At 39.3% G+C, this 19,372-nt stretch overlaps 1 protein-coding gene across 1 annotated transcript in view; it reads left to right on the plus strand.

Moving 5' to 3' along the window:
• Positions 1–9,403: 9,403 nt before the first annotated feature.
• LOC133216342 (ELAV-like protein 2) overlaps positions 9,404–19,372 on the plus strand; it is a gene marked incomplete at its 3' end in the record, with an annotated part of 46,118 nt that continues 36,149 nt past the window's right edge. The window contains exon 1 of the mRNA XM_061360977.1: positions 9,404–9,436. Within this exon, the coding sequence (XP_061216961.1) occupies positions 9,423–9,436 (14 nt within the window). The remainder of the gene's footprint in view (positions 9,437–19,372) is intronic.

Genomic DNA, 19,372 nt, shown 5'->3' on the forward strand with positions numbered 1-19,372 from the left:
ATTTTGAACTCAAAAAAAAAAAAAAATTTTTTTTATTCTCTCCATTCCAAACATACAGCGAAAGAATATATCAAATACCATTTTGTCAGTGTGACATTATATCATTACATACACAATTAACCCTATGAACTGATCTGGGAAAGCAGAGCATATGTTCAGATGAAGCAGAAGGTCATGAAAACACTGACTGGTAGCACTCTGACACTTAATGTATGCTAAAGCCATTAAAATGTTCTACCACTGAGTGACAACACTTAGTGTGCTTCCTTCTGAAATATTTTTTCAATTTTTTTTTATTTCCTGTTTTTGTTTTTTTTCTTTTAGCTGAGTCTGTATGTCTTTATATACATATAATTTTTTTCTCAGCTAAATATATATATATACACACACTCAGCTTTCCTGCCAAAATGCACTTCTATTATCCTTTGTGTTCAAACTTAAGAAATATTCCGATATTCAGGTTTTCAAGAACTGAACACTGTTTAGACTGAGATTCTGCAGTGACAGATACAAACCAGGGATGGTGTGACTAGCTAATCCCTAGCATGATCCATTTACTTTCCCCTTGACAAAATGGGGCAGAAGAACAGATTTGGATTACTCAGCAGAAATGGAAGCAGCACTCCAGTACACACTTCCTGATAAGTTGTAATGGCAATGAGGTATTTTGCTCAGAAGAATCAAGGTCAGTAGAGAATGTAATAAAATTATTCCTGTATTATTTGCATATTATTCTAATCTTAAATTTTGATTTCAGTAAACCTAATGGGCACTGTAGAATGATGTAAAAAGAAAAAAAAAAAAGGTGCAAAGAAATAACATTTTCTCAGTCCTGAAAAACTGTCTTTACTGCATTTTGGGTCCACTTTTCTAACAATTAATTTCCTGTCTAGACATTTATAAACAGTGTCTGTTATATTATCTAGCTCTTGCAAAATACTTGGTTGGAGCATGTCCATAAAACCCAAAGTTCTCAGTTTCTGGTTTGCACACACGTTTATATTCCTTAAACATGTGGAGGCTCACACCTTCAGTACTGGGATCTTAAAATTGCCAGCAACAGCTTAATTTGATTTTAATTGAAGTTAGAAAGTGGAACACCTTACATTTTCCTCAAATGGTCAGGAGTTGCAGTGATAAATTATGAAATACGTGTATCAGGGAGAACAGATATTACCTAGTCAGGATTAAAGGGAGGGCAGGAACGGGGCACATTACAGTGGGGGTCTGTTACAGGCTTCCTGACCAGAAAGACCAAGCAGATAAGGCCCTGTATAGACAGACAGGAGCAGTCTCATGTTCACAAGTCCTTATCCTTATGGGAGACTTCAATCTCTCTGCTAGCTGTTGGAAGGACAACACATCAGGGCACAAGCAATATTATTGGCTCCTGGAATGCATTGATAATAACTTCTTTTTCCAAGCAATAGAGGAACCGACAAGAAAAGGGCCTATGCACTGGTGGGGAATGTGAAGCTAAAGGGCAGCCTTGGCTTCAGTGACCATGAAATGGTGGAATTTGGGTTCCTTAGGGGAGCGAGGAGGGTACACACCAAGCTCACTACCCTTGCCTTCACACTAGCGGACTTTGGCCTCCGTGCCCAGCAAAATCATAGAGCAGATTCTCCTGGAAACTACGCTAAGGCCTCTTCACTGACCTTGGTGTCTGCAGGGCTGTTGTTCTCACAGATTTTCGCTCCTCTCTCTGATTCCAATTCCACAGAAGGCTTTTCCCCCTTTTTAACTCTGTTATCCCCAAGGCACTCCCACTGTCTCTGATGACCCAGTCTTCAGCCAGCAGCAGGTCTACCTTGGAGCCAGCTGGCATTGGCTCCATTTGACATGGGGGAAGCTTCTAGCAGCTTCTCACAGAAGCTGTCTCACTACTAAACCCTTGGCAGCAAATATGCATATGACCTGCACCACTGAAATTAGCTATTATTTCATAGTTACTGCTTTTATCTCTTCTTTCCTCTCACTTCTCATTATTCCTGGAACAATATTTAGTACTTAAATCCTGTGATAATGATCTATTGTTTCCATTTCAACAGTAGTTCTATTGTCACTGCCACGTTTGGTGGGATGTTTTGAACAACCTGAAAGCTTTCGACAGACCGCACATCCTGCATGTTCGTATAGGCGATAACTTAACTATGCAAGGCTACATTAGGGTATAGTAAATAAGCACATAAACCCAAATAATCACTAGATAAAGAAAGGTGGTTGTCTTTTGCTTTGTTTTAAACTAAGTGATATGAAGTTTATCAGTTGATTTTTAGTTCAGAGAAATTTGGATGTGGTTTTTTTTCTATAAATCTTAAATAAAAATAGAATCTTTTCCATCAGTACAGTTTTTGCATCTTTCTTTCATTTTTAAGATCTTTCACATATCTGTAGTGGGAGACATTTAGAACTGACAGCAATTCAAACAGCTATCTCTGAGTAAACGCTGATTTCAGTCAGATACCTGTGGACCTTAAAATGACAGAAACAGCTTGGGGAATGTGATTATAAGACACCAATATTAGCTGGAAAAAAAATTATTCTAAATCCAAGCAGAATGGTAGTGAAAACATTTTACTGCTCATCCTGAAGTTAGGTGCTCACAATAAAGTCTCACAAAAGTTTTGTGGCTTTTAAATGGAAATTTAATTGCATTTTGTAACTGCATTACCAATTCCATTACACTTTCCCAGCCTAAATCACTCAGATTATTCATTAATTAAAAAAAAAATAAAATCTGTTAGTTATAAGCAAGAAGAAGAATCCACAGAATCCACAGAATCCCAAGGGTTGGAAGGGACCTCAAAAGATCATCTGGTCCAACCCCCCTGCAAGAGCAGGGTAACCTAGAGTACATCGCACAGGAACTTGTCCAGGAGGGCCTTGAATATCTCCAATGTGGGAGACTCCACAACCACCCTGGGCAACCTGTTCCAGTGCTCTGTCACTCTCACAGTAAAGAAGTTCTTCCTGATGTTAACGTGGAACCTTCTATGCTCCAGTTTACACTCATTGCCCCTTGTCCTATCTCTGGATATCACTTAAAAAAGCCTAGCTCCATCATTCTGACACCCACCCGTTACATATTTGTAAACACTGATGAGGTCACCCCTCAGTCTCCTCTTCTCCAAGCTGAAGAGACTCAGCTCTTTCTTTATTTCAGGAATTCCAAACTATGCTGAAGCATCCTTAGGCCATTGATCTGGGGTGGAAAAGAACAACTTGGTCTAGAGGAAGTACAGTATTTATTTATGTTAACACAAAACCACAGCAAGTTAGTGACTGGGACCTCCTTTGTACACATGGCAAGCTCATTGTCTTCCAGATAATTAAGCTACTTTTCCAACCTGCTGTGAAGAGTGCTCTCTGAGTTCTGTTAAGCATTCAGGCTTAGGAAGCGACTCTTGTAGTCTGTAGAGAAAAAAAATATTTTCCCTTTTTTTTTTGCTTTACCTGTAAATATGATTTTTTAATTAAATATAATCACAGACTTAGGGTCTGAGGTAAGAATAGCTCTTGTTATTGAGCCTTCACACTGTGTAACCATTCACCAGATTACTCACAATACTGTTGCTTGGCTTTAAAGTCCTGCTTCACCGTGTGATGCGCTTCATGCACTCACAAGCCAAGTTTACTGTGGTCTAAAACGCAAAGTGAAATCTTGGCCTCATGACAGTCAGCCAGGATTTCACCAACAGATTGTGAAGCCATGAGTTCAACAGATTGTGAGGCCACAGGTTCACTGAGCTCTTCCCGACGCCAACCATCTTATATCACAATACAGTGAACCTAAAGCTGAAGGGATATTGAGACATATTTTCATGTGACATATTACCAAAAGAGTACTACAGGCACTTTTGACTGTCTGGATGCCTACTGTAACATGAAAACATCCTGCACAGCAAATTAACTATGTATGCCGCTAAGATCTGTTTACATCCTTCTTAGTTACACCCTCCTCAAACGCCTGGTCAATCACTGTAAAGTATGTTCAAAAGCCTGACTTAAGCAAAGTTCTCCCTGTCAGAACAAATCACCAATTGAGTCAAATCACTAACAGATCATAGAAATTTGAAATACATGTAATTGAAAAGCAGTGCTTTCTAAATAGTAGGAGCCAAGAATAGTAGGAGCCCTTAATTCTAGTGGTAATTTTTCCTGATGCTGCATCAAAGACTTCTACACATAGTAATAAAACATGTATGAGATAGAAAGGTTTGTATATGTGCAGCTATGCACATGTGGCCTGGTACTTACCTTTGTCACACAGTTCACTGGCAAAATTAACAACTGTACCAATACTGAGTTCTGCATATGTTTTGTTTCCTTCTTTTTCTTTATTTTCTGTGCATATTCCTGAAGATTTTAAGTATGTCCAATATCTATTTGAATTAGTGATGGGATTTCTGCTTAAAATGAAGTACAGCTACAAAGGTGTTGCATAATATTTTTCAAGTATATAGGTAAATCCCCTGAAAATATTTTTCAAATTTTCTGGTTTTCAGAATTTTGGTGACAATGTAAATAGAATTTCTCAATGATTCTGACTTGGTTTACCCATTGACAAAATGTATGATAAAAAAACACCTCACAAGACAAAGAAGATGCAGAATTAAATTATATATCAGACGTTTGAGTGAAGGGCACTTTGAAAATAAAAAATAGTTTTACTTTAGAAACAAATCACTTTAACTGTGTTACCAAAATAAAACAAACATGTCAGTCTACTTACCTGTCTTTAGATCTTTCTTTGCCCAAAGGCAAGGACTTGTCTTCCAAAAATCCTTTTTGCGTCAATGTTTCTAAGTTTATATTGTAGAAAAAAAAAATGTAGAAGGGAAGCACACATTCCCCTTAAGATAACACATTAAGTTTATGTGAAAAACAGGCTAAATTTCATCCAGCAAGCACACTCCTGGTGATGACTGTACCTGCATTGGTGCACATATTTTAACTGTAGTCCTCATGACAAGCCTGCTTTAATCAACTCCTGAAAGAGAGAAAAAAACTCTTTGCCATGCAACTAGATAAAATTGAATGAACCACATCCTTAAGATGAGAAACATCCCCATAAGGTCTTTTATTTAATGGATGGAGAGTGGAAGTTGGGGAGAAATAAAGGCGAAGTTATTTTTCCAATGTAGTGTTATAATTCACATACTTCTTAATTGTTACAATCGATAAATAATGCAGCTCTTCAAATTGTACACAATTTGGATGTGCAGGCATTTTATCAGCCGTCAGCTAAATGTTCTGTCATCATAACTCTCGTCTGTCTATTCACTTTCTGAGTGAGAATTTCCTTTTGAGATTATACTCTGTTGGTTTTTAAACTACATTTTCATGTTGGTTCCCATGTTTTTACATTTAGTGTGGTTCTTTTTATTTTGTAACTGAAGGCAAAACCTGCAAGGATGGCTGAGAAGGAGCAGGTGGGAGGACAAATTGAAAGTTAACAGGGGCTCCCAAGTGAAAACAGGTACAACCATCTGTAAAGGAGTCACTGGCATACTTTTTTTCTCTTACACTTCCTTGGATAACTAGCTTTGAAGGAGCAGAGATGCACAACAGTAGCAGTTGTAACACCACAGAACAGAATGAAATCAAATACCTTTGCTGGGAATGCTGAGAAGAAATACGGCTTCTCTCTAACCATCACAAGGACATGAAGCGGGGTGAATCTCTCACTGCCATTAGCAACTGGGCTTGGAGGAGAAAGAGTGGAAACTAAGTGGTATTGCATCTGTATCACTAAACTGATTTAGTATATCATGACAACAACTGATAATGCTGATGCACCATTAGCTAGTGACAGAAAGATACCACAATGCAATGGTTTTGTGGCTTTCTGTAGGCTTTCTGTAGTACTGTTTGAAGGCACAATCTATCTCCTGTTGCTAAAGTTTTAGTACTTCTCTGTTTTGAACAAGAAGACATCACTCTACTAATCAATAAACTTTACACACTTTATCCAGACCCTGATTATTATTTTTTTTTTTTTATGGTACCTAAATATGTCCAGGCTCAGGGCAGAAGAGAAAATCTGAAACTGCTTATACAGAATCCCAAAATGAAAGAAAAAAGGAAACAAACCAACTCCTATCTTTCCAGTCAGGAGACTCCCATTCTTATGTGACTATAACTTGAGGAGGCAGTTCAGCTACACTGAGCATGATAGACTAAAGTCATCTCAGGTGCCAAGAGCTGTACAGAGCAGAAAGCTCAAGCCATCTTATCTTGACAGAAAGCCAAGGCCAAACATTCATAATTTATTAATATTCTCTTTCCAGAGTCCAGAATGAAGACATTTTCACCCAAATCCATACTAAACAATGATGCTTATATTTTTTTATAATACTATTAATAAAATATTTGACTATTTATGGAACTAATAGATACTGAGCAAGTTAGAGCTAAAAATAAGTTCATGTACATGAATTGAAATGAAAAATATTAGCCTACAGGATATGTAGCAAATATATTCTGATAATATTTGCATGGGCTGATTAAAATCTGAGGACATGACATTTGCCTAGCAGCTAATGAGAAACTAATTGTTCTTTGTTTGTCGTATGTTACATAAATAACATTGACCTAAAAACACAGACTGTGAGAGCATAAAATATGCTGAAACAGTGAAGACAGATATCCAAACAGGAGGTGCAGTTGTATTGGAAGAATTTTGGCTTTGGAAAGTCAATCAGACATTGTAATGACTCAAGAGCTGAAAACTTATATCCACACTTCACTCAGATCCATCTACCTGCAAACAAGCATAAAACCCACCAGAAGACTAGACAAGCAAAAGCAACCTTCAGTAAGAAGAACAAAAAGCTCTCACTCAGAAAGTTAAGTGATCCATGGTAATCAACATGGTGATATGTTGTCTGATCAAGTTTTACTCTCAAATACATTTCTCATTACATATGTAGGCCAACCTAAGGCAAATCTTTACCAACTACTCTAATGTTCTGCATTAATCACCTCTGTGGTTTTTTGTTTTTGTTTTTTTTTTTCTCATTCCTTACATTTTTGGAAGTACATAAATATCAAAAGTGTGAAGAACTCTTTTTTTCAAAGATATGATCATCTTGATCTCCATGAATTCCAGACAGTATTGAGGAAATTAATGAATTTGCCAAATGTCTTCAGTACTTTGTAACTGGGTAAACATAGAAAGTGGGATAGAAATACATAGAAGAATTTAAGAATGGACAAAAGAAGCTATATTCAATTCTACACACAGTGCAAGGTTTAGTAATCTTTCCCTTGACTTCAATTGTTCAAGGATTAACAACCTTATGAAATAGGCAAAGAAGGACACGGCCTCAAAGTATCAGTTGTGCTTGCAAGTACTACTGCACTCTTGCCTAGGCAGTCTTTTAGAGCAAATACTTTCTAAATAAGAAAACCAAGACGCAAGTAGTGCTCAACTGAAACTCATTTTTTTCTTACTCTTACAATTTCTTCCATCATGAACTACTTTCTCCTTTCCCACATCTCTGTGCAAACACTTAACACAACTTTGTAACTACCAAATGGCTTTGCTTCTTCTAATATTTAATGTCAAGCTACCACCCCTTGTCATTGTGTACTGCATCTCAAAATGAGCCTTGATGCAGGAGCAGAGAGACATTTCTGTGTGACCTATGGGCAGAATGAGCCTTTCTCTAAACTTCAGTTTTGACCTCTTCATTCCACAGATCCAGGTTCCTGTAAACGTCAGCATAATGACATACTGGGAAAACATCAAACTCAACTCTTATCTCCCAGATTCTCTGGCAAAATTTGGGTCCAAAACCCAGGTTCTTAGACAAGGTTGTCATACAGTCATATACAGTTGTATATATTTTTAAGAATGAAAATAATACTATTTTTTCATGTATTTATTCTGCATATATCGGTTTTGGAAATAAAATACTTGAGGTTTGGTTTTTTTTTTTTTTGTTTGTTTTGTTTTGTTTTGTTTTGTTTTTGTATTCTGCTCTCCATCTTAGGCATAGAGAAAGGCAGCTAATATATACAGACTGTCCTTTAATACCCTTTGGTAGATACTATCATCTCAGCAATGTTAATTTTTTTGTGGTGCTTATCATAGGTCAGAAAACAATAAAAGAGAACATGAGCTAGGGTAAATAAAGGATTTTCAAGACTTTCATCTCCTTTTGATTTGATTCATCCAAACCCAACGATGAAGCAAAGGAATGAAGTGCTTCCCTGTGCTGGGACAGTGACTGGCTATTTAAAAGTACCTCAGGCCTTCAGTGGACAGGCCAGGGGCATTAAGGGAAGTGGCTGAATGAAGGAGGAGGAGGCAGTGGCATGAGTTGCTGAAGTGCAGGGAAGGCAGAGAGGGTGGCAGCCCAGTATTTTCCAGCCAAAGGTGCCTATGGCTACGGATATGCATACCACCATAGCATATGGGCTAACAGGCTGGTTGTTAACAAAGCGGGATGACACTCTCTGGGAAGGAAAGAAGGAACAGTGTGGGGTGTCAGAGCAGGATATTTTGCAAACATGACTGTTTAGGCATGGACGTGCATGTTGACCACAAATACACCACAAAGCATTTGACAACACGACCCCCCCTTCTCCACTACACGCACAAGCAGTATCTTCCAGGAGAAGTATTTTGGACAGATTCTCTGCTGGTGTTACACCTCCCCACCTCCAGCTGCAGGGGCTGAGGCAGAGGAACAGCTTTAGGCAAAGGCTAGGGTGCCAGGAAGGTGATTATATACATTTACCGGCTGTATAGTCCCGGTGAAAAGGAGTGCTGCTCGTGATGAAGTTGCACCAAATCTATTGCATGGGGGAAAACGAGGACAAGGCGGGAAATATCTCGAGAGGAGCTTTAAACTGCCGGAGATGCTCCGACACGAACAGCGAGCCCCGGATAGCCGGGGGCAGGGACTGGGGCTGCAGGGCAGGCTGACCCACAGCGGCGGGAGTGATTGGTGGGGACGGGGGGCCCTGACAGCACTAGGGGCTCCGCCACCAGCACCCCAGCTTTGAGGGGAAGTGCGGGGCAGTCCGCACGCCAGCGGGGTTTTCGCTTCCTGGGTTTTTTAGCTCTTAAGGCGTGCGGGCGTTCCCTGCAGTCTGCCCGGAGCATGAATCCCTCCCCTCTACCCACGCCCTTCCTGTTCTTTCCTTGCAAAGTGGTCTGGAGTGGCGGGGGGAGCTGGGTCTGGAGTTTTTGTCGGGGCTCTTTAGCTTGCACTCCTTTTGTGCCGTGGTGTCTACGTGTATTTTACAGTGCCAGCAATTCTCCGGCCCGCCTCCCACCTCCTCGTCTCTTTGGTCCTAACACAACTGTTTCGAAAAAGTATAAATACGTGTGGGTTTTGGGTTTTGTTGTTTGTGTTTTTTTTTTTTTGTTTTTTTTTTTTTTTCTCCTAAGCCCATGACAAAGCGCTATGAGGTCAGAACGGTAAGTGTATTTTTATTTTTTTTTATTTTATTTTTTTCTAATTCTTGTAATTTCTGCAACGGGGGTAACCAACAACAAAAAAAAAAAAAAAAAAGGCAGCCAGCACTGTCGGTGGGGGCAGGCGGGAGAATATCCTCGCACATAATGCAAACCTCCCGTCCACCCCAGGAACGAGCAGGGCAGCGCCTTGCGGCAGCCGAGGAACCGGGACGGGATGGGCCGCGGGGAGAGGAGGCGGCAGCGGGCGAGTTCCGCGAGTGCGGATGGTGGCTGGACAATGCCGACCCTGAAGCAGCGGGAGGGCTCCATCCCAGTCTTCCGCGGGCACGTCGGGAATCTCTCCGGCCTCCCCCACCCGCGGCTCGGCGGGGCGAGAGCCTCTGCGGGAGACCTTCGTTCACACCGGCCGCCTGTCCCCTGAGGAGCGGCGCCGCGGCGGGGTGGGCTTGAAAAGCATCACCTTTGCAACCTGAACCCTTTGCTTTGTTGTAAAGCAAAGAACTCCTGCTAGCTCCTTAGGAGCACTAGTTCACAAAAACAGCTGGGCAGTGTGATTTCCTGTTTTATTTTATTTATTTTATGTATTTCATTTATTTTTTTAATTTTCATATTGTATATTATATTTTTTCTTTTTATTTTCTATTTTCGGTTTTATTTATCATATTTGTTTGATTTTACTTACAGATACTTGTATCTGCTTGAGCCAGGTAAAGAAGAAATAAGGAAGTTTTCTCACTTCATGACTACCTAATATAACTTCTCCCATTGCAACATTTAGCAATAGGTTAGATTTTATGCCATATGGTAGACAGTAACAATTAACTTTCACTGACTTTTTGTGGGTATTAGAATAATTTATTCAGAAAGTAGCTATAAGTCAGTATTGTTTATCATTACTTACAGCAATACAGGTAATTGTTAGCACTGGTAAATTTAGTCATTGTTCTGATAACACTTTTAGGCTGTTGCCTGTTATTCAGAGTGACTCGAACTTATGTGTATTCTAAAATGCATAAATGGGGGGGAAATAAAATAAAAACCGAGGTCTGCAATGAGTGAGAAGAAGCTATTTATAATTCTAGCTGTAGGCACAGACAGTTTCCATGTTTTTTCCTAAGATAATTTCATCTTCAACAAACAAGTTACTGGGGTTTTGTTTGTTTGGGGCAGGGGTTAATATTGTCTGTCCAGAGGCAGTAATGTTTAGGTTAATATTTCCCACAAATTCAGGTAGATGAACATGCAGGTATTATAGCACTAGCTTGCCTCAAGCTGTCTTCTTTTCAAAAATACTGTTCTTCCACCAGTAAGGTCAGTAATGTGTGAAATATAAGTACATGACTATATTCAGTTTAGTATTTGTTAGGACAGTAACTTCAACAGTTTGACCTTACGCTGGCTGCAGTTAGCTGAACTATTCTAATAGACTGCAAGTAGTAAACTGTACACATATTTATGTAGCTTTTTTCTTTTCATGTCAGCCTGTTTCTCCAAGGAAACTGCATCTACCACATGTATTGATACTTTCTTTTCATAGCAACCACACGGAATGTAAGTAGTAAAAGTATTTATAATTTTGAAGTCTCTTTCACTAATGACTCACGTTCATTTTTATTATATTTTAAGCACTGTGCAGTTGGAAAGTGGTGAGCATCGAGAGCAGAAGATGCTGAATTTGTCAGGAAACTCCCATAACTAGAAGGAAGTCACTTTTCTTGCAGATATGCTACACAAACACCTTAACATCATGGGTAGATAGATTTACCTGCACCCATTATTCTGTTTTCTCATCACTTCTCAAACATACACCCTAAGCCTTTGTGGCAGCAATCACCCACCAGTTACACACCCCTTTCATGGTATCTTGTGCAGCACAGGAGTCCTGTTGCTTCCCCTCACCTGTATCTGATTGGGGGATATCTCAGATTATGCATTACTGACACTGGACATAAAAAAAAAAAAAAAAAAAAAAAAAGGTAAAATGCTAGGAATGCAGCAGATCAAATTTAGCTCAAACTGTTAATAAAAAACTTAGACAGCCAAAAAAAAAAAAAAAAAAAAAGAAAAAGAAAACAAGATTTTGGGGTGCAGAAAAGCTTTCTGTTCCTCTGTGAACAGAACAAGTTCATGCAAGCATATTGTGCATTCCAGATCCTGAAAAATACGTGAATGGACATTCTGATGGAAGTTTTACTGAAAATTAGAGCAGTGATTATGAGCAGAATATACACAGAGACTTCTGTGTGAAACTACAAGGTGCAGGGTGGGAAACCCATGTAAACAGCTCACAGTAGAAGAGTAGGAAATGAGTTTAAATTCTTTCTATCCATGTGGATTATCACACTTTTTTCTTCAAAGTCCAGCCTTCATGTGAAAAAATGAGAATTCAAATTGAAGGGCAACAGCAGAAGTACCAGAACTATATCAAATGGGAAAAATTTTCTTGAAAATATAAAGAAAAAGTGATTGTCTGAAGCTTCCAAGGCACCCTATTCTGCTTCTTCATGAGTTTCTAAATGATGCTTTGAAATTATTGCCTTATAAAAACACCTAAAAGCTGTGGAATTCCCTGTGAGTGGCTGGTATCAAGTGCCAAAAATGCATGGAAGGCATGGGGTATTCATTCTGTTAGGAGAACAATACCTAATTACAGCAATAGTTTTGTATTTTAGACACAATTATAACATCTTGATTTGTGGTACCTTTCAGGTTTATGTTTTGCAGACTTGCATGTAATCAAAACATGATTACTGGTTCAACTACTTACTGGTTCAACTACTAATTTTCAGTAATGATTCTCATTTTCAGAAAAGAGTTTGAAATTTTGGGAATCAAAGTTCTAAATGCCATTTTTACAGAACAAATTTGAAGTCATGGAAAACAAGATTGCAGTTGTTGCAGGGCTTCCATTTTCAAATAATGCAGATATCTGTTAGTCAGGAGTGTAAGAAACATGTAAGAAATAATCTCAGTTTAATTCAGAAAGTCACTGCAGCACCTTGCAAATTTTAAGCTTAGTTAATTTCACACTTAAGTCTTTAACCTTCTAAGATTTTACATGCACAAAAATAAAAAATTAAAAAAAAATCACACTGCTTTGTCTAGAAGCTATCTGGGTCTTTTGGGAGAATTATTAAAGCCAGTTAACTTCCTCAACTTTAATTTATGGTAATGCATGTAAGGAAAACTGTTGACCCAAATCCTGCAAATAATTCTGTATGACTGTAAAGTCAACAAAATTTTAGAAATGCTGTACAGAAATGCATATATTCTCGATAATCCCAACAATACTGCTAGTATCCTGAATCTGCTTCTATTCTGTATTTATAAAAGGGTATTTGCAGGTATACTTGCATAGATACACATGCCTCATACTCATTATAGAGAACTAAGCATTTGTAATTTTGCCTGGCCCTTGGAATTATATTTCTTACAATCATCACAGAAGTGCAAAACGTATTTAATTATACCCTTAAGGAGATGTTCTTTTAAGTCACTAAGTCTTTAAAAAACCTGTGCTTGAAACAGACTTTTGCTTTTTTTATGTACCGGGGGTATTGAGATCAGTGCTTCATATTTCAGACATTCACAGTCCTCTGGCACTAGAAGAAAATGTACGTAAGTTTCTTTGAAAAAGAATCTGTGCTGAAAACAAACCGTATATGCAGCAGACAGTGTCATTCATCAGAGTTGTGTTTTTCTTGGAAGTCGGCTTCACAAGTCGTGCTGCTTACCGTGGGTGGTGTTCAGTGATGTGGTGACCAAAATGTCAGGCTAGTCTACCTTAGCAGAAATAGATCTGTATTTGTTAGAAATGACAGGTAGAAAAATCAGAGTTAATATAACTGTATTACTCTACTGAGAGGACAGTAAGTAGTTTTTATTATGAGATGGATTGTTTCTGTGAAATGCACAAGGTATTGTTCCGTCCTTTGGTAGCACTGTGATGTTGGTCTCTATGCTTTCCTCAGGGTAATGAGGAGATGACTCCACCTGTTTACCTGATGCTTTTGTTCAGTCTGGGAGCTAAGACTTACTCCTCTTCCAGAAATGAAATATGTACAATTATCTATGGCCACAGAAGTGCAAAACTGGCACGTTTCTGAGAACTCTTCTTAAGTATAAAGCCTAAAAATACTTAACGTCATTGACAACATCAGGAGGTGTGGCCACATACAGCCTTAGCATAGGGACAAACCTGCAAATATTCCAATTTCAAACATAATTTTCGCTCCCAGTAGCACAATTTAATACGAATAAGGCTTCAATGACTATGTAAGTAACTATTCAGTGACTACTCCAATTTCAAACATTATTTTTTTCCTAATAACACAATTTAATGTGAATGAAGCATTAGTGACTATTTTTAGTATGTTGAATCTTAGTTTCTGAGGTCAGCATGGTCTGGTTACTCCCACTAGGCACAATTTCACACTTCCTTGTTCCTGTAGCTCTACTGACCATTCAGACAAACTGCAAAAGTGATGATTTATAAACAGAGTGACAGGGGTGAGCACTGAGGCCCAGGGAACACAGGGTACTTAGTTTTATCCAGTGTTTACCAGTCACTCGAGTTTTCAGTTCTTCCAAGATATATGAAGATTTTGATGCCTATTGAGTTCATTTTGTCTGACTGCTTATGAAATGTTCATTAAAGCAGGATGAGATACTAACTCCAGATGCTGTAGAACTTTTAATATATGTACTGAAATATAAAATGTAAATATATATAAATACATTAATAAATATATTAAAATTTTAAATAAGGAAACCTTGGCTGGAGGGAGAGGGAAGAAGGACACAAGAGCAAAAGAAGTTCTCTGACTAGTATCCCACCCACCTTCAGTTCTTTAAAAATGAGTGACCATTGCTTTCCACATGAAACTGAATGTGTTCTGATGGGTTTATACATCCCATGGTATACTGTGGTGTTCAAATCATGCAGAATATGAAACAGATGGCTTGGGAAGACTGTCAAAAAGACCTGCTGGGCCTTCTCTGGCATTACCTTAAAGCAAGAGAGAGGATGAGCAAGTGTGGTGTAATTATGGCCTTAACACAGTGTTCCGGATGTTCAGTCTTCTGAAGGAATGCTTACCCAATTACAGTAATACATATAAAACCAAGTGTCTATTTGAGTATAATGAACAATGAAAATTATTTGAAATTGGGTTGAATAATGGAAGCAAAAAAGTGGAAAATTGCAGTGGAGGGAGGGGGAAGGGCAAACAGTTGGAGTTGCTCATCACAGGGCTGAGCAACACAGAAAAGTAAATTTATTCAGGAATTTCACAGGCCATCTTTAAATATTTTTGTGTGCAATGTAGTAGAACCTCAGTCCTGCAGTCTTTAATTCTGATCTTTTAAATTACTATTTCAGAGGTCTCCTCATGAAAATAACAGTTGTGCCTTCAAGACCTGCTTGGTTTTGGGATCAAAATCTCGAAGCATGTAGTATCTTCTAACAATGTATGCTATACTAACGAATTTTAAGCATGAAAATCAGACCCTAATATATAAACCTGAGTTTGTGAGACAGCATCTCCTTAGGAGATATTTAATATACAGAGAATATATGCTTGAGCTTTTTTGCTATTATAAATAGCAATTAATCCAAAATCCTCATGTTCTTGTTCACAAAACATCTTCAGAGGTTGGTTTGGGGTTTTCTGTGGATTTGTTGTTTTGTTTTTTTTTTTTTTTAAATCTCATTTATGCAGCTGCATACTGTCTTACTTAACCTTAACTGAGAAAAAGTAGACTTGGTATTTCAAGTCAAAGGTATTAAAAGTGCTGCATGTTTAGTAGCATTTAAAAGAAAGTAATTCCACCTCTGAGTTCACAGTTTATTGAAACAAAAATTTATTTCCAGAATTCATATTCTTAGGTAACAGTTCAAAATGTGGACATTGCCGTGTAAGGAAAACAATTTTCTATACTCACTTCTGAATTTCTGTTAACTACTAATAACAATCTAGAATGGTCACTGAAAGCTTCAATTCTTTTAGGCTACACAGATAGTGGGTTTGTTTGTGACTTATTTTGTTGTCTGTTGTTAGTTTCCTTTCGGTATTATCATTGCTCAGTTATCTGATAAAGCCGAAACTTGAAACTGTCTGTCTCTGCAACATGTTCATTTTTCAGCACATGGCTTTGCAATACAGTTATGTCAGGGCTTTGGGAGATTAATACCTGTTAAAGATGGTGTTACAGTGCCTAGGTTTACCTGTTATTTTGAAAATACACCTTTAGCCTATTTTTACTTAGTCTCTTTCCTGATATTGGGTTTTCATTTCCATGTTTTAGGAAAATCCTATAAATGTTTTTATGTTACTACTTTGAAAAGGAAAAGAAGAAACATGTAAAATACTCTTGAACACATTTTGCTTGTGATTTTGAATAGCTTTCAAATTAGAATGATTTTCCCAGATTTTTATAGGCTTGCCCAATCCAGCTGTATATTTTATATGCTAATCTAAATTCTATTTTTGTTCCCCTTGGGATTTTAAGTGATTGTAATTGTTGCTCTTCAAAAGCCAAACAGATGATGATTGCTGCTTCAGGAATATACCAAAAGAAACTGGCTTTCATTAAACCTGCTCATCCAGTTCATAATTATCTCCATTTTATCTCACTAAGAAGCAGGAAAATGGCAACTACAGTTCACTGAAGCTAGTTCAGTTATTTAAACATCACTTTAGTGAGATAACAGGAGGTGTTAAAGGAGGGAGGCTTTTTCTTTTCAAACACTAAAATGTAGCCAGTACTATAGTAGGCTTGCCAACTGGAAGACCAGACCCTTCATATCAGTTTGAAATACAATGCTAGAGGCAAGATATGGTAGAAGATACTGTGGTTTCTACCGTTGTTGGGGCCACTTCTGGAGGACAAAATGTAAAGTAGATTGACAGCTCTGTTGCAAGGCATCTGCTGGTTTGACCTCTCTGCAAGAAATGAGAAATCAGAGTAAGCAGAAATATAGGAGAAAAGGAAAGGAGATTAGAGCAGGCACAAGTTTAGATACTAAAGAAGATAATAAATAGGCAAATGATACAAGCTTTGACCATATGTTCACTCTTTGTATCTGACCTAGTGATGATTGGAATGAGCTGGGCTAGCCAGACCAGAAGGTGCCTTTGGGATTTTTTTGAGTAACAAATTTAAGCTTAATTCCATTTTAAGAATATAAATGGAGAATTTTGCAGTGAAGATCAATGTTGGACAGGAACAGGTCCCTGTGAATTGTACCAAGATGCTACAATATCTGGCAGTCCATGACCACTCACATGAACAGCAGTAAAAAAGGCACAGAGGTTTCTCAAGGCCTAGAAATATGTAACCAGTTCTTTAGTTCACAACACTGGTTAAAAACTTCACACGTTCAAATTTCTGCACATGTCTCCTAATGTTTTTCTTACCTTACAAATGTAAATAGTTTTTTTTTTCTACCTATTCTCTGAAGTGAGGTTCCTGCAATTTACCAGAAGAAGACTGACCATATGTGTTGCCATTTGTCCTCCACTGCTTCCTTTATGCTGGCAATCAGTGAAGCATTTTTGTATAAATCACAGCTTACCACTCAAGGGGACCTGTAAAAAAGCAATGCCATAAACAGTTTCTTCTTCAAAGACAGACTGGAGCAGCTGTCTGAAAGCCTGGTTCTTTCACCAAAGAAAGCAAGAATCTTTCACAGGTTTAGTTTCCCACATGACACATTTATGCCAAGGAGATAACCGGGAAAAGAGTAGGAGTTCACAAAGGGATGGATTTGGATTTTTATTTCTTAAATTTAAATACCTATATGAGAGCAGAGGTTAAACTTGGCCAACCACCAGAAACTCCTTTCCACCAGTTACAGAAGCGAAACTTCTGTCAGTTTGTGACTTTCTAGCTTGTGTACAATGTAACTGAGTTTTGGCTGTAGCAGCGTAAGCTGGGGGGGAAATTGCAGGGCCTACAGGCTGCTGGGGAAAAAAAAAAAAAAAAAAGAAAAAGAAAAAAGGTCTGTTTTAAATAGAACAGTGCTGAACCACCCACTGATTGCGGTTTTGTTGGTACAGCATTGGGAGCCAGGCACTCATTCTTGTAAATTAATGAGGCCTTGTAAGCGTCAGCAGTATGTTTGACGCCTCATGGAGACCAAAAGGCAGACAGTGCAAATCTCACAGCACAGGTAGCAGGCTGCAAGAAAAAGAGCTTGCTCAATTCCCAAGCAGCTGTATTCAGTCCCACCAACAGTTTTGAGTCAGTTTCACCTCCAGGTAGTCCCCTATAGGACAGAGTGTCCCATGTTAATGCAGGAGCCACAGCAAGGAAGATCTACCAGTGGAAGGAAATATTGTGCCCCTGACACACACAGACCTTGATAAGGTTTTACAGTAGAATTAAGACTGAGCAATAGCAGAGGTGCTTTTCATTTCAGAATTATAAAATTATAGAATAATCAGGACTGGAAGGGACCTTAAAGTTCTTCTAGTTCCAACACTCTGCTATGGCAGGGTACCTTCCACTATACCACGTTGCTCAAAGCCCCAGCAAACGTGTCCCTGAGCACTGCCTGGGATGGGGCAGCCACAACTTCTCTGGGCAAACTGTGCCAGTGCTTCACCATCCTCCTAGTGACAAATGTCTTCCCTGTGACTAATTTAAATGTACCCTTTGTCAATTTAAAGCCTCTGCACCTTTCTTGTAGGCCCCTTTTACGTCCTAGATGGCTGCTAGCACACCTCCCCAGAGCTGCCTCAACCCCAGGCTGAACAAGCCCAGCTCTCTCAACCTGTCTCCAGACAGGTGCTCCAGCCCTCTCATCATCTTTGTCCCTCTAATCGGCCCTGGTGAGACCCCATCTGGAATATTGTGTCCAGTTCTGGGCCCCTCAATTTAAGAAGGACAGGGACCTGCTGGAGAGAGTCCAGCGCAGGGCAACTAAGATGATTAAGGGAGTGGAGCATCTCCCTTATGAGGAAAGACTGAGGGAGCTGGGTCTCTATAGTTTGGAGAAGAGGAGACTGAGGGGTGACCTTATTAGTGTATATAAATATATAAAGGGGGAGTGTCACGAGTATGGAGCCAGGCTCTTCTCAGTGGCAAACAATGATAGGACAAGGGGAAATGGGTACAAACTGGAACACAAGAGGTTCCACTTAAACTTGAGAAGAAACTTCTTCTCGGTGAGGGTGACGGAACACTGGAACAGGCTGCCCAGGGAGGCTGTGGAGTCTCCTTCTCTGGAGACATTCAAAACCCACCTGGACACGTTCCTGTGTAACCTTATCTAGGTGTTCCTGCTCTGGCAGGGGGATTGGACTGGATGATCTTTTGAGGTCCCTTCCAATCTCTAACATACTGTGATACTGTGATACTGTGATACTGTGATACTGTGACTCTTCTGGACTCACTCAAGCAGCTCCACAGCCCTCTTGTGTTGGAGGCCCCAGAGCTGAATGCAGTACTGGAGGTGGGGTCTCACAAGAGCAAAGTAGAGGGGGAGAATCACCACCTTCAACCTGCTGGTCATGCTCCTTTTGACGCAGCCCAGGATACAGTTGGCTTTCTGGGCTGCGAGCGCACACTGAAGCTGGATCATGTTCATTTTCTCATTGACCAACACCCCGAAGTCCTTCTCCTCAGGACCAGTCTCTCTCCAACCAGTATTTGTGCTGGGGATTGCCCCAACCCTTGCATTCAGATGAAAATATTATTGACAAAGGTTGGGGCTTTTCAGCCTGGAGAAGAGAAGGCTGCGTGGAGACCTCACAGCAGCTTTCCACTATCTGAAGGGGGGCCTATAGGGATGCTGAGGAGGGAATCTTCATTAGGGACTGTAGTGATAGGACAAGGAGCAATGTGTTCAAACTTAAACAGGAGAAGTTCAGGTTAGATATAAAGAAGAAGTTACTGGGAGGGTAACTACTGGGAGGGTGGTGAGGCACTGGG

Source organism: Neopsephotus bourkii, unplaced genomic scaffold (genome assembly GCF_033783945.1).
Source record: "Neopsephotus bourkii isolate Nb327-2 ecotype Australia unplaced genomic scaffold, CSIRO-AGI_Nbou_v1 NB_1037, whole genome shotgun sequence".
Lineage (NCBI taxonomy): Eukaryota > Metazoa > Chordata > Aves > Psittaciformes > Psittacidae > Neopsephotus > Neopsephotus bourkii.